Source organism: Glycine soja, chromosome 18, assembly GCF_004193775.1.
Source record: "Glycine soja cultivar W05 chromosome 18, ASM419377v2, whole genome shotgun sequence".
NCBI classification, from domain to species: domain Eukaryota; kingdom Viridiplantae; phylum Streptophyta; class Magnoliopsida; order Fabales; family Fabaceae; genus Glycine; species Glycine soja.
The window spans coordinates 57035899-57050142 of record NC_041019.1 but is presented as its reverse complement, the minus strand read 5'-3'; the positions used below and the strand labels follow the sequence as shown (position 1 = coordinate 57050142).

Below are 14244 nucleotides of genomic sequence, written 5' to 3'. Positions count from 1 at the left end.
ATTTATTCATACCTAACTAGTTGCTTGAATGCTGGATGTCTTTGAAGGAATTTGAAAACTTACTTCTACACTTAATCATAAATATTCTAAACCCTAGCTCCACATCCCTTTTCTTACAATAAAGATCTTCAGCAAGAAACCTAGTTAGATATCTCCATAACATTTTTTAACCAAAATCAACTCATTATTCAGTTTTTCTTTATATATATATACACACACACTTTCGTTAGCTTGAATTTTAATTCGAATTCAGTGAGGGAACACCTATATATTGCATTGATTATCAAACGGGTGAGTGATACAAGCCTTTGGCAATTCCCATTAGTTTATAGTTCTCTTAATTATTTTTCAGATTTTTAACAGATATAACTGAGTAGCTCACTTTGTTTTAAGATATTTACTAGTCAAAATGAATAACAAAAAAGGTAGTATATATGTAGAATAACAATCGTATTCCTAACGTGACGGTGTTTAACGTGACTCCATCAAGCCAAATTTTACCTTTAATATATAAGGGATTCAAATTAAATTCTAAAGTATATTATGCTTAATAAAATTATAAATATATAGCTTAATTTATTTTGTATTTAAAAATTATATTAAATATTGTGATTAATTTTTTTCTAAAAATAAATTAAACTAATTCAAATAAGAATATAATATTTACCTACCAAAAAACAAAACATAATATATGAAATTTAAAATAACATGAGATATATTGAACAACTTGTATTTCAATACAAACAACTCTCTTCACCACGACTCCTCTCATTTCAAGAATTCATACTATATAGACAATTATCTCTCAAGCATAGGTTTAAGTTTGACCTCAATGAAAAAAATAAAGCATCTAACAAAGTATATTCACAGACCAATAACTATGAGATTTCCCCTTTCATTGTGGGGTGAGGATGAAATTGTACCATTCGATCCTTTTCTTCATGTTTTCCTAGGAGTATGCAGAAAATTGCAACCAATAGGAAAAAAGCATCAGTTATAAGGCCTATATTTAACACCTCACCTTATGGAGGTCTATAATAACTAAGCATTTATATATAAATTAATATAAACTAATTCTATTTTTTAATTAAAAATTTTAAATTAACGTAAATATATTTTCGATCCCTTTAAATTGACTTTTTTTTTAATTTTAATTCTTGTAAGATTTTTTATTCATTTTTAATTTTTATAAGTTTGGATTTTTTTCTATTTAAATTCTTGTAAACACGAACTTATGGGAATATAAAAGAAAAAAAATGTTAAAAGAATTAAAATTAAAAAAACATAAACTTATAAGAATTAAAAATGAATAAAAAATCTTACAAGAACAAAAATTAAAAAAACGTCAATTTACAGAGACTAAAATTAAATAAATAAATTTACAAGAATAAAAAATAATGAAGTACTAACTTACCAGAACCAAAAACATATTTAAATTCAAATATAAATATTAACATAGTACAAATATTAATTATTATGTAAAATCAAAGAGACGACTTAGAGATAGCGGGGTTCGTAAGGGCCATCCCTACACTGGCCCAGCCCAAAAATACTCATTTATTTGTTACGTGGGCTTCGTTTAAAGTATTTTTGTCAACTTTTTAATTATGTCCCCAGCTTTTTTATAGATTATTTAGTGTTACTTTTGTACTCTTTCATCTAACATGTACTTGTGTGTAATAAATATATAAGTTGACTTCTTGTTTCCTACTTTTATTATTTTTAACTCACTTATGTTATGCAAATTGTATCCATCCTCATTCCTTCTTTTTGTTTTCAATTCCTTTCAACCTTCTAGTGACATAAATTAGGATAAAGATAACTTATCATTTCAATTTTAATTTCAACCATGTCCTTAAGACATTTGTTAGTATTATCTAAAAGTATTTTTTTGCTTTAAATTGCCTGGATAACTTACGAAATATTATCAATTATTATTGTAACTATAATTTGTGAAAAACAAGTTTTGTTAAATTAATTATTATAATCTTATATGTACTCAAATATATCTAAAGATTGAATAATTTTTATACTTTATCAATTGAAAAAGATTTAAATTTTAAAACTAATTATACAAATTTAATAATTAATTACATATCATAAAGAAACATAAATTTTAAATATTTTGTACAGTATATTTTATATTATTAAGATGTCATAATGTTTTGCACTTAAGGTCTCAAATACCCCTAAACCAGCCCAGTTGTATGCTTTTAAATAGACATGAAAATTTTGGAGGAAAAAAAAGGGAGAATAAAAGCTGCAAGTGCCAAAGGCAACCTATCTATTGAAATACTCACATGTATTTCACTAAATGTAAATCTGCCCAAATAACTCAATACATGGAACTAAGTTTCTATACAAAAGCAATCATGTATCAAGCAACCCATAATAGGCTGCAAAGAATGAAGGCATGGGAGTAACATTGAGAGAGCAAACTCCCAGCAGATAGAAAAAAATTAGAAGAAAAATACAAATCATCAAAAGAGAAAGGTCAAGCTCTTTGCAGTACCAAACCGCTTGGATACAACATTCTCAACCTGTAAAAAAAAAGCATAAGAGACATGTCATCATAATATAAATCATTTTCTTGAAATCCTAGCAAAAGACCTTGCCTTCCCAAGCCACTGCCACCCACTTTCCCATAAAAATGAACTACATAAAGGCTTTTCATATCTTAACACCTATATAATTTGAATAATTTTTGGAAGATGAATGAAATTATATAAAGGCTTTCAATCATAAGTGATGATAGAATATTTTCTCAGTTGACACTTGATCAGATTAACTTTCCATGTTCAATTTCATTTGGGAGGAATGCATCCAACTGATTAGTTAATTCCTTGAGATATTGAAACGAATATATTTGTAATAGAAATTGTAAATTGAATTTAATTAAAATGTACTGACAATATAAAAGTTTTTTACATTGTCATCAATCATAGATTGCTATGTATAGAAAGATTGTTGACTTTTGTGATAATTTAGTTAAAAATCATATCTAGAGTAATTTCTAGTTGGTTGATAGTGTAAAAATCTTTACAGTGACAATCACTGACAATATATGAAAATTAAACTCCATTATATATTTACCTGATAATATGACCAAGCCAAGGTACAAAGATGCGCAAAGAAATGCAAATGATATCATTCCCCTGAAAGTGGAATGCATTGCAGAAAGGAATATTAATGACTAGTAGTTAATAAAAATATAGGACATAAACTCAGTTTATTCACCCAGTGGTAAAACATATATTATTCTTGTCATTCAGCTGCACATTCATGCACTTTTTCCCCTATTTCTATACAGCTATTATTTGACCATCTTAATCATCAACTTATGTAAAGCTTGAAGAAATTTATTTTCAGTTAAATCTAACAAAAAGTTAAACAGGGCGACAAATTGAAAACAAGCTTCATTAGCAAAGAATTATTATTTATTAGAATTATTTTTGCATTCAAGCATGCTTCCCTATAGCAAAACTCACCAAATAACTCCCCATCCAAAACCATTACAAGGGCATGGGCAAACTTCTGCAAACTTTTCAGCATCACTAGAGTGGACTCTCCGAGATATTAAATCATCGTAAATATCTACATCATACAAAATTTTAATAATGTGATATAAGTGGTATCAGATGTTTTATTATCCGAAGAAAATAAACCATATAAAAGGTGCTTGAAAGTATACCATAAACTGAAAACAAACTGTTCATCACACCTAAAAAAGTAAATCATAATTAGTTGCCTGTATATTTCACAAGAAATGACACAACTGTCTACCAGAAGCAAATTCAAATAATTTAAAGAAAATGGATGAATAGGAACATACCAATAAAGAGAATCACATAGCGAAGAACGTGGACTGTTGTTTTCTCTTGCAGAAGCCAAATTACAGCAATAAAAACAATAAATCCTGATATTCATTGATCAAGAAGAATAATGTGAGAATTGTCAATACCTTTCCATTTTATTTGAGATAAAGATCATAAAATCACTCACCAATACAGAGTCCTCGGAGGGTCCACTTTTAGAACAAAAGTGGGTAGCAAGACAGGAAAAGGGAGAAAAGTCAGGACAAAAATAGCTTTGATATATTTGATACAAAACATCTGCATCCATAACCAATCTTACATTTTTTGCGAGAAAGAGCACAACAATTAAAGCAGCAATAAAGCCACCAGCAGCAATTTTTGCAGTGAGAAGATTTGTGGACGCAAGTATCAAAGCCATTCCCCAAAATGATGAACCGAGATCTAAAGGGGAAAACAATCAGAAAAATGCTAAATGCAACTGAAAAATGCTTGTATTGAATTCAAGACATATGCATAAAAGCTATAGGAGTCTGTCTATTCAAAATATAGAATATCAACATATTCATGAATCTCATGATTTGCAGCCATTTTGCATGTCACAATTTCACCTCAAACCATGGCACATGTGGTGTTGTTAGTTTATAAGATTGCTATCCATAAGTCCCTGATTATAAATTAACTTAAAAAATTTACCACATTGCGTAACTTTTTAATATATCATAATATCATGTGATTAAGAACATCATGTGGCATGAAAGTAAAAATTAATGTGTTAACTAAGGGAGAAAAGTAATGCATTACATCCAGCAGGCAGGATCACCCAGTATATGCCACCACGAGTCTGGGTTACCCCACCCTCATTTGCATGAACCTGAATTCCCTCCACCTATTGACATCAGTTAACAATAATTCAGCATGCAGAAGATATAAGTATAAAGAAGCTTATAGAAGAATCGAACTCATGAAATTACTCGGGCTTAATATAATAAAGCCCACATGATCCTGCCAGCAGTAAAAAACTGCATAATGCTAATCCATAGTGAATATATTAGTAACAACATGGTATACAACTTCATGCATTGAAAAAATGCAGCATTGATGCATCAAGAATTCAGGATCCAGGAAATTTACTTTATATGAATAAGTTATGAAACATCTTAACTTGAAACAGTGAAAGTTATGATAATCAAGCTACTTTTGGCAGCAGAAATTCTTGGATTCGTGTTATTCAAGGCATAGAATACAAGCTAAAACTTCTAACTCATTGTGAACAAAAAAAACTTCAAAATTGGTCTACTTCTATTATCAAAGAGCATTAAGCTACAACGTTTAGATTTTTACCTTGCCACAAGTGAGCCAGCAAGCAATGGCATGACTTGCTTCATGCAGAAACACGGTGATGAGCTTAAAAGGTGTAAGTAGAAAGGTCCTCCATAGCTATAACCACCACAACAAAGCAATTGCACACAAGAAGATCAGTTGAACAGCCACTGAGACCAAAATAAATATATACATGACATTATACCCTAAAAAATCTACATGACATATGATGTAGCATATTTATGTATGGTTATTAAATTAAAATAAATATCTGCAAACTTCCCTGGTTAACCACTAACAATCCAAATATGGTGTAGCATAAGTGTATAATATACTATAATAAACTATGGACCTACTTTTGAAAAGGTCCATTGTCTAATGTCAAGTCCACCAAGTTGCTCAGCTTACACAACCACGTATTAGTTTACCGATTAGCTCATCCAAATAGAGCTACCGGACTTTGATCCAGTCTCAAGTCACAACTAACTTGGGAAATAAGTTGGGTGAAAATGACAAATAATCTTTATTTCTCTTGCTATCCATCCATATGATTCTCTCTCAAAAAAACTTCAATCAAAAAACTTTACATGGTAAAATCATTTGTGGCACTCCAAATTCTCAAATACTAAAAGTTACAACCCCTTTCATGATTTAGCAACATTTAAAAGTAATTGGCTTTCTCTCGATAACTCTTTCCTACCACTATGTAGTAGGATTGCTATGGTTTTCATGCTCAATGTATAATAGTAAATGATATCGTTGGATTGCAATAACACAATTACCTACAACTACAAACATGTGTAATTAGTAATTACATTAGAGAGAGAAAGAGGAGTGATCATTACTTATCATAAACTACTACTACTACTTATCATCCAAAGCCTCTAATTCTCATATCATTACTTCAATTTAGTAAATTTTAAAATATTCTCTCTCTTTGTTTCCAGAAAAACCAAAAGAGCATACTACAATTCTAATTCCTTAACAGGGTATCTTTTCCTTTCCGAAAACAAGAAACACAAAATTGGGTTTGAGAGAGAGAGAAGTAATAGTATACCACGAGGATTACAACGGTGAAGGCAGCAACACAAGCAATGAAGACCTTCTGGTCGTGGTCACAACAGTTCCTGAGCTCCCAGTTCGGCATAGCTTTTGTGCTTAAACGAAAAGGCAATGATGAATTGAAGTGAAAAGGATTAAACTTTGTTGAATGGTGGTGATGGGTTTTGTTCTGAATCTTCTGATTAAAGGAAGCGTTTTTGGTTTGGTGGGTGTAGGAGAGAGAATCAAAGAAACACAATTTACTGTATTTGTTTTTCAAACAAAATATTTATTTAATTTGAGAAAAAGTATTTGCCAATTGCCAACGCGTAAATAAAGTCAACCACGTCAATGCACCAATCAATGTGTTTTATGCTTAGGTGAACCGTTCCTGGATTTCAGATCTTTGTTCATTTCAAATTTCGAATTTATCTCAACAACGTTGGTACGTACAAGGTAAGTCCAGTTCCACGATTCTTGTTATCGCTAAATTCATGTTTGTTTAGATTTCACTTATAATTCATGATGAGAACCTAACATTTACTTCAATTTATGTTTATTTAAGAATTACTTTTTAATGTAAAATATTTGTTATTAGTGGTATAAAAGGATTCACAAAATTCACATAAAATAATTTGTAACATTTATGTCAGGAAAGAAAAAAGGAAAAAAAAAAAAATATATATATATATATATATATATATGAAGATAATACTAGTATGTGAAAAGTATAAGGTCGTTTATATCTTTTGACTTTACAAAATGTTTTTTTTTTCTGATTACTATAAATCATTATATTCTTATTGTTCTTTATTAAAAAAATATTTAAAATATTTATACAAAATTGAAAGGTCAAGAAATTGAAAAGTCAAAAACATTATTTGTATAACTAATCAAAATAAATTTCTGTCTAAAAAAACTAATAAAAACAAATTAAATAAAATAGTAAATTCAAAAAACAAGATTTATAGGAAAAAAACATCATGTGTTAATTGTAACAGAAGAACTTTAGTATTCCAGTCAAAAAAGAACTTCAGTATTATATTATATATAAACATTACCACAGTAAAATGGATATGGTTTATAACAACTCCTTGATTTCATAATGCTTGCTTCCAATTTACAACAACTCGCATGATATAAGTACTCATAATAAATATAAAAAAAAAGGATTTCAAACTGTTAGAATGCAAAATATACTTTAGATAGGAACGCTTATCAACTTAAAGTATATTATTAAGTTCATTGTCAGAAAAATGCTAGCAACGTATTGTTTTCAACACACTTTATTGTTGGAATAAAATAGGAGTAGAACCCACTAAATAAGCAGTATGATCCATTAAATAAAGTGGAAAACTCACATCATTTATAAAACCACTTATATTTCACTTAATAATAACAGTGTTTTAGAATGAGTGTTGCTAGTAAAGGAAATATTTTCAATATATAAATAGTTTAAGCTGTTTACCGAGTAAAACTTTTGCCTATTTCTTAGTAATATGTCATTTGATTCGTCATTGTCTTGAAGCAATTGGATCTACAATACATTTCCCTTACATGTAGTTAGGGACCTTTTGGTTGGCTTTTCCAAATTCAACTTACCTGCTTCATTGTTTGATGATAAAGAAACGTATATAGACTAATTCCAAACAAAAATCACGAAGACGTCGAGATGGATGATTAGTGACTTCTCGACAGCAACACGTTTCTGGTATGAGATTGAATGCTTTTGCATACAACACCCCCTATAAAAATATAAACCGAAGCATGATTATCATTGAACCTATACATGCACCAGTCTCGCGTTTATTGAGAAATCTGAGGATTTCCACTTTGCATTCCCATTTCTCCCATGCATATACCATACACAAAGCACAAAAGCACAACAGAAGGGTGATAATAATGAGTTGTACAGCTTAGTCCTTGTGAGGGGAATGGTGACTATATTTTTCCCGCCTTTGAGACCGTTCATCTCTTTCTTTTCTCTTCCGAGAATGTTTGTCTTTGTCAGTAGAACTCCTGTGTCGACGTTCTTTCTCAAGTGAACTCCTGTCACTTTCTTTTCTCTTCTGAGAATGTTTGTCTTTGTCAGTAGAACTCCCGTGTCGATGTTCTTTCTCAGATGAACTCCGGTCATGGTAACGACCACTCCTCTCCATAGAGCTCCTTCCACGTGAGTGGTTATCATGATGACTTGAACTCCTATAATGCCCTTCCTCAATGTCCACTGAACTTCTGAGTCCATCTTCCGTCTTGTTCCTGTTCCTGTCATTAGATCCCCTTCTGTGGCTATGAGAGTCTTCTTCCCTGTCTGAAAGGCTCCTTTCACTTCTAGGAGGCGATGGCACCTGTACTTGTAAGGACAAAATCAAAAACAAATTAACAAGCAAATAGATATAATGTGCCATGCCATGACACACTATGAAGAATCCCAAACCAAATACAAATTCCTTTGTCCTTTTAATATCTTAAAATATATAATACAGATTTTTTAATTAAAAAACATCTTCTACAAATGAGATATGCTTCAAAAGGTAAAATAACAACACCTGAAAGCGTGACATGTATCTTCCCTCGGGAGGAGGGGGGATGCCAAGCTTCTTCAACTCCTCATATGGAATTGGTTTCCTGGTCAAATAGTAGAGAGAGAATATAAAATCAATATAGCAATAAGTCAATGAACAGAAACTATATTATCAAAATTGAATTGTGGATCAAATTCAAGCAGGTCTCTTAAGCCTTGGCATTAGTATCTAGCCAAATAGTCAATGCAAATATCAGGATTTTGTATGCACTGCACCATGATTTATCCCTTTTCACAAAACTTCTACAATCACAATATTTTGGAAAAGGCTTGTAACCAGAGCAGAGCCTAGATTATATTAACAAAAAGGTAAAACAGGAATAGACATGGGGGGGCCAAACCAAACCCATGCCATGGGTAATAAATCATTTTAAGGAGGTATATACTTCAGCACACATGTAATCATAATCATTTCCATTATGGATACCCACATTTCAATCCTACTCTCCCTCTTATCCACCTTCTGTTTTATATTCAAGTCACTATCAACTTATTCATTTTAGACCAACTAGTTCAAGAACAAAATAAACCATAAACCACAATATAAATTTATTCCCCCTTTGACCTTTTTACATCCTTCCATACAAGTGAAAGGCACAAAAAAAAGAAAGAGCAATTTAGGAAAAACTAAAGGGAGGTTAATAGAATTTGGCTCTATTTTATTTTTTTTTTATAAGCAGAATTTGGCTCTAATAATCAACCACTTGACATAATGGTTCAGTATTCTTTTTTGATTTAACGCACTAAAGATTATCGCACATCTTTGCTCAGTAGGTTATTAGATATATCAGAATTAATGAAAAATAGTATTTAGATATAAGAGGACTGGAATTTACAGGGGTGCACGAAATGGCTTTTCTCTCCCCCCAAAACGAAGTTGTCCCGATTCCTTCTTACCACTAAGACCACCACCTGTAGGAGAGAACAGAAAGCAATCAGATGGCTCTGGCACAGTGAGTAGAAATACAACTTTAAGAATGAGTCACTTTAACTGACCTAACCTTCTAGGAATCCATCCAGGCATCAATTGCTGTCTGTTGTAATCAACTATGATTTCAGAATCATCAACAATCAAATGATGAGCATCCTGCAAATGAGAAAATTCAATAAAGTTCCATAACATTAACATTTAATAAAATGGCATATTTCAAGCCAGCAGAAATCCAGATGATTTCACTTGCTACTTTATCTGTGGCTGTGAAATCAGCTTGGTTTTCTCAAAATTCAATTATTAAAACATGACTGATGTGTGTGTGTGTGTTTGCATAATAAGTAGGTTTTAATCTTTGTTGAGTCATAGAGCTTTGCTTTTCTAAGCTAAAAGTTAAAGAGTTTTAACATGTTGCAGCACCATATATGCTCGTCGCATCTCCCTTTCAGTCTCGTATTCAACAAAAGCATAACCACGAGAAGCTCCCGTCACTGACAAAAAATAAATAAATCCAATGTAAGAACTTAAATCATGCAGTTTGACAACAATATGACTATAGAGTAACTATGAACATATCACTCAAGGGAACAAACGCATAAAATCACCAAACCATTAGAAGGGGTTTGACACAAAAATTTGGCTATACAAGAAGCAGTACAAAAAGCCCAATGGGAAATGCTATATCTGTAGGTAAATGAATATTTAAAGAGACATGGTAAGGATCCTTTTCCAGTATTTGGGTAAACCATATAAAAACAACTTCCTAAAAGAAACATTGTTCCCACCCAGGCATGTATAAATTTGCGAGCAGCATATTATCTCCATAAAATGGAAAATGAATCATCGCAGTGAAACAGTACAAAAACAGCAGTATCTAGATTCCTGAGAGACTATTATATTCCATAGTTCGTAGAATGGCTTAAATACAAGAAAGTACAATCCAATGCAGAGCATTATCAAAGTGAGGAATGAGCAAGTACTCAATCATACTGATCTACACGCTCAAAAAGAAATGTCACTTGTATGTTTTACAAAAGCACACAATTTGAAGATGTAAAATAGGTCCACATAGAGCAGGGAGGGGGGATAATTGGCAGAAACTGACAATCAAAGAAGGGTTAAGAGTTAAGATACATTAAAGAATAATACCAATGTCCCTAACCAAGCGTAAGTTCTTCACTCGACCATACTTACTCATGACCTGAAAGTAAAAAACCACACATCCTATAAGCACTCAGATTAAGCTACCAGAGCAGTTAATTATGCTCTGAAAATGAGGCAGCAAAAGAAGATATGACAGTATCATAAACATGAGTCAGGACTCAGGAGAATGGTCAATGATCAATATCCTCCATCAATTTGACAAAATTGTCGACTTCAAAACCAACTCCCGTGGAAGAAACTTACAAGCTCCAAGCAACATAATTGAGTTACAAACTTATAAGCTATATGCTCCATCTATACTCTTGCTGATCCATTGTTTATGGGGTTAGAAAGGGTCAGAATTGAACCCTAACCAAGTAGCCTAACTTCTTATTCATTATCCCCCTTCTTCAGAAAAATTAAATCTACATTAACTAACTTAATATATATCCGAAACAATTTTCTAGAAACTTGTATTTATCAATGTTCAAGGCAATATTACATGGAACAAAAAAAAATGGTACCTTGCGGAGATCATCTTCGGTGGTGAGGCGAGAGAGACGAGCGACAAAGAGAGTGCAATAAGGGTCTCCAGTGGCCTTGGGATCACCAAATGGGTCATCTGCAAAATTCAATTTTTAAGCACAAAACGGAACCAAAATTAAAAATTTTGAAAAAGGAGAATGAAAAACGAAGGAAAAACAGACAGAGGCCGATGGAGGAACAGAGTTGAGCGCGATAAACGGCGTTATCGTGAGGAACAACATCGGTGCCGTCGATGCTGCCAGCTTGAATGGGATGGTACGAATCTGCATAGAATACAGAGTTCAAGTTTTTGGACCGAACACTCATTGTCCTTCGCACTTCACTCTTCACTACTACAAGTCTACAAGGGCTTATAAAGGTTTTTACGATAATAGTATGCTCCAATTCACCTGCTTATGCTCATGGATGGTTTAATTGATCAAAATAACTCATTTGCCTCTTTTCGTAAGAACTAATTTGTATTTTTGTTTTTTTTTCTTGGTCCTCCGTATCATCAAAGAAAAACAGAGAATGCTTAACTTATCACTTATGTACAATCACTTCCTTAAAAATTAATTTTTATTGAACAACAATTTAGCTAATTAAATTTTGTTAAAATTAAGAATAATTCTAAAAAATTATAAAAAAATTTATGATATTCAATCAAAACTTTTAAACAATAAAAATAAGTATTATAATATTCAATTACGTATTTTTTTAAAAGTATAATAAAAATATGTTATGTATCATTTTAATATATCTAAATATTGACTAGTCCAACTATTTTGTCATAATATTTTAATATGAGTCTGGAAGTAATATAATTATAAGATCACTTTAATATTAAGATTATATTTATTGAAAAATTAGTCAAAAACTCAAAAGTAAATTAGAAGTTAAAAATTAGTAGTTGAAAGTTACAATTTAAAAAATTTACTTGGAGTAACATTTCAAAAATGTTAAAAGTTATTAAAAAATATTATTTATCAAACAATCAAACAAGTTTTTCAATTAATAAAAAAATTAAAAATTAATTTTTCAAATCTCTTCAAGTTGTAGATGCACTTCTAAAGTCCTCTTTGTGTTTTTCATTTGATATACCTTTAGCTCTTCAGTTGGACCTTCGGTATTCTTGGTTGGACTTTGTTATTGGGTCATACGAGTAATAGTCTTTTTTTCACTCTGTTCTCATCGTTTTTATTTCTTATAAGAACAAGGCTAAAGCCCAAAGAAACTACATCATAATGTTTCGAGGGGAAGAAACACCCATAGAATAAAAAAGGAGCAACTGAGAGGTTACTCATACATCAAAATATCCTGATCCAAATCACAAGCTAAATTCCCCATGGCTATGTGCACACATTTCTGATGCTGCCTCCTAAGTTCTGCAATCTGCAAATTTCTTGAATAAGCTTCAAACCCATAGAACTACCTTCAGAGTTCCCATTTATACCTTTAACCACTGCTTCTGAATCAATCTGCAGATCAATATTCATGAATCCTTTGTTTTCAGCGTTTAAATAAATTTGCATTTTTTACTTCAACATTTTACTTATCATCAAATTTTACCCCAACAAGTTAGTTTGGTGCATTTTATATTTTTAAGAAACTTCCAAATTTTACCATTGTCCATTTGTCCATTATTTGACTTATGAGAAAACTGATATCGCAGCTAAGATAATTGTACTTTTTATTCTCAAGTTTTTATTTTTTGGCAATGCTTATTCCAATTTTTTTATCTTTTGTTAAATTTTATTCTTAACTTTTTTTTACTAACTACTTGTACGGAAAAACAATAACAATGGAAGATAAAATTTGTAAATTTCTTAAAAAGTTAGAAGTAAAACACATCACCCAAATTAATTTTTGAAGGTAAAATTTACTAAAAACTAAATAAAGTAGGATTAAAGATAAAAGATGAATGAAAATGTGAGAAGTGTATTTAGAGCTTACGACCTGTTGATATATTCTCCTGAAACAGGCAAGAGGTAATTCATTAATGCTACGTACCATTCTGTTGAATGTTGATGCTCAATCAATTACTACTCTCATTCTTGGCTTTATAAAACATTCTCGCTGACACCAATGAAATCCAACGGTGGAAAACCACCTTTCCCACCGTGGGAGATTCAATAGTATCAAGTTGATGGCCAATCGGTAATAAGGGACCCACATATATATTTCAAGCCAGAGGCTTATACTTGTGCAACCATTTTGATATTGATTGCCCTCGTGATCATCATTTCTGTATTTAAATTTTATGAATTTTTATTGATTGGGAAATTTGTATTATCACCATAAGTTTTCTTTAAATTGGCCATTTGATTTTCTTATAATTTCAAAATAAAAATAGTTATTTTTCTTTATAAATAACAATGGTTTTCCTCAGTTTAAACTAACTAGAAAAAGGGGAAAATTAACAAATAACATAGCACCTCATTATGAAATAGAGAAATATAGCATAGACTTATATTTTGCAATGTCTGAAATTTTTTGAGTCAAGGGAGGAGGGGATTGATTTTGGGCTGTTTATTGATAGCTTGAAACTAATTAATCTTTGTTACGCGTATTAGAAAACAAAATATTTATAATAAGACTTTCATTTATTTTGTCTGTTACATTTTGTTCTAGTGGCACACTAAATCTTACTATAGACACTGTCTATGCAGTTTTGTATCTAATGATTAGGAAGATTCTCCAAATGGCAGCTTGGATTTTATTTTGGTCGATTATAGTTGTTTTTGTTTCATATATAGTCCAATACTCATGGTGTATTGTAGTTTGTTTCTGATGTCTAATTATTCATAAATTACTATGTCACAAACAACCAAAAGAACACGCCAACGAAAGATCAAACACAACCATGCATCCAATCTAACTTTCTA

General features: G+C 31.2%; 2 protein-coding genes across 4 annotated transcripts; both read right to left on the bottom strand.

The window, feature by feature from the left end:
* Window positions 1-2254: 2254 nt before the first annotated feature.
* LOC114395274 lies at window positions 2255-6463 on the bottom strand. 2 transcript variants are annotated; one of them, XM_028357008.1, is made up of 10 exons: window positions 6193-6460; window positions 5157-5252; window positions 4617-4701; window positions 4135-4256; window positions 4003-4027; window positions 3833-3916; window positions 3692-3721; window positions 3489-3594; window positions 3094-3155; window positions 2255-2540 (listed from the first exon to the last, which is right to left on the bottom strand). In XM_028357008.1, exons 1-10 carry the CDS (start codon window positions 6280-6282, stop codon window positions 2536-2538), a joined length of 705 nt encoding a protein of 234 aa, XP_028212809.1. In that variant the 5' UTR covers window positions 6283-6460; the 3' UTR covers window positions 2255-2535. The 2 variants fall into 2 exon arrangements, with proteins under 2 accessions (XP_028212809.1, XP_028212810.1); XM_028357009.1 differs by lacking the exon at window positions 3692-3721 and having other exon boundaries at window positions 6193-6463.
* A 1244-nt stretch (window positions 6464-7707) lies between these two features.
* LOC114395028 (U11/U12 small nuclear ribonucleoprotein 35 kDa protein-like) lies at window positions 7708-11867 on the bottom strand. Of its 2 annotated transcripts, none has more exons than XM_028356715.1 (8): window positions 11542-11867; window positions 11359-11456; window positions 10841-10892; window positions 10112-10182; window positions 9757-9847; window positions 9597-9672; window positions 8726-8804; window positions 7708-8524 (listed from the first exon to the last, which is right to left on the bottom strand). In XM_028356715.1, the coding sequence occupies exons 1-8, from the start codon at window positions 11684-11686 to the stop codon at window positions 8093-8095; spliced, it is 1044 nt and encodes a 347-aa protein (XP_028212516.1). In that variant the 5' UTR covers window positions 11687-11867; the 3' UTR covers window positions 7708-8092. The 2 variants fall into 2 exon arrangements, with proteins under 2 accessions (XP_028212516.1, XP_028212517.1); XM_028356716.1 differs by having other exon boundaries at window positions 10886-10892.
* Window positions 11868-14244: the final 2377 nt, after the last annotated feature.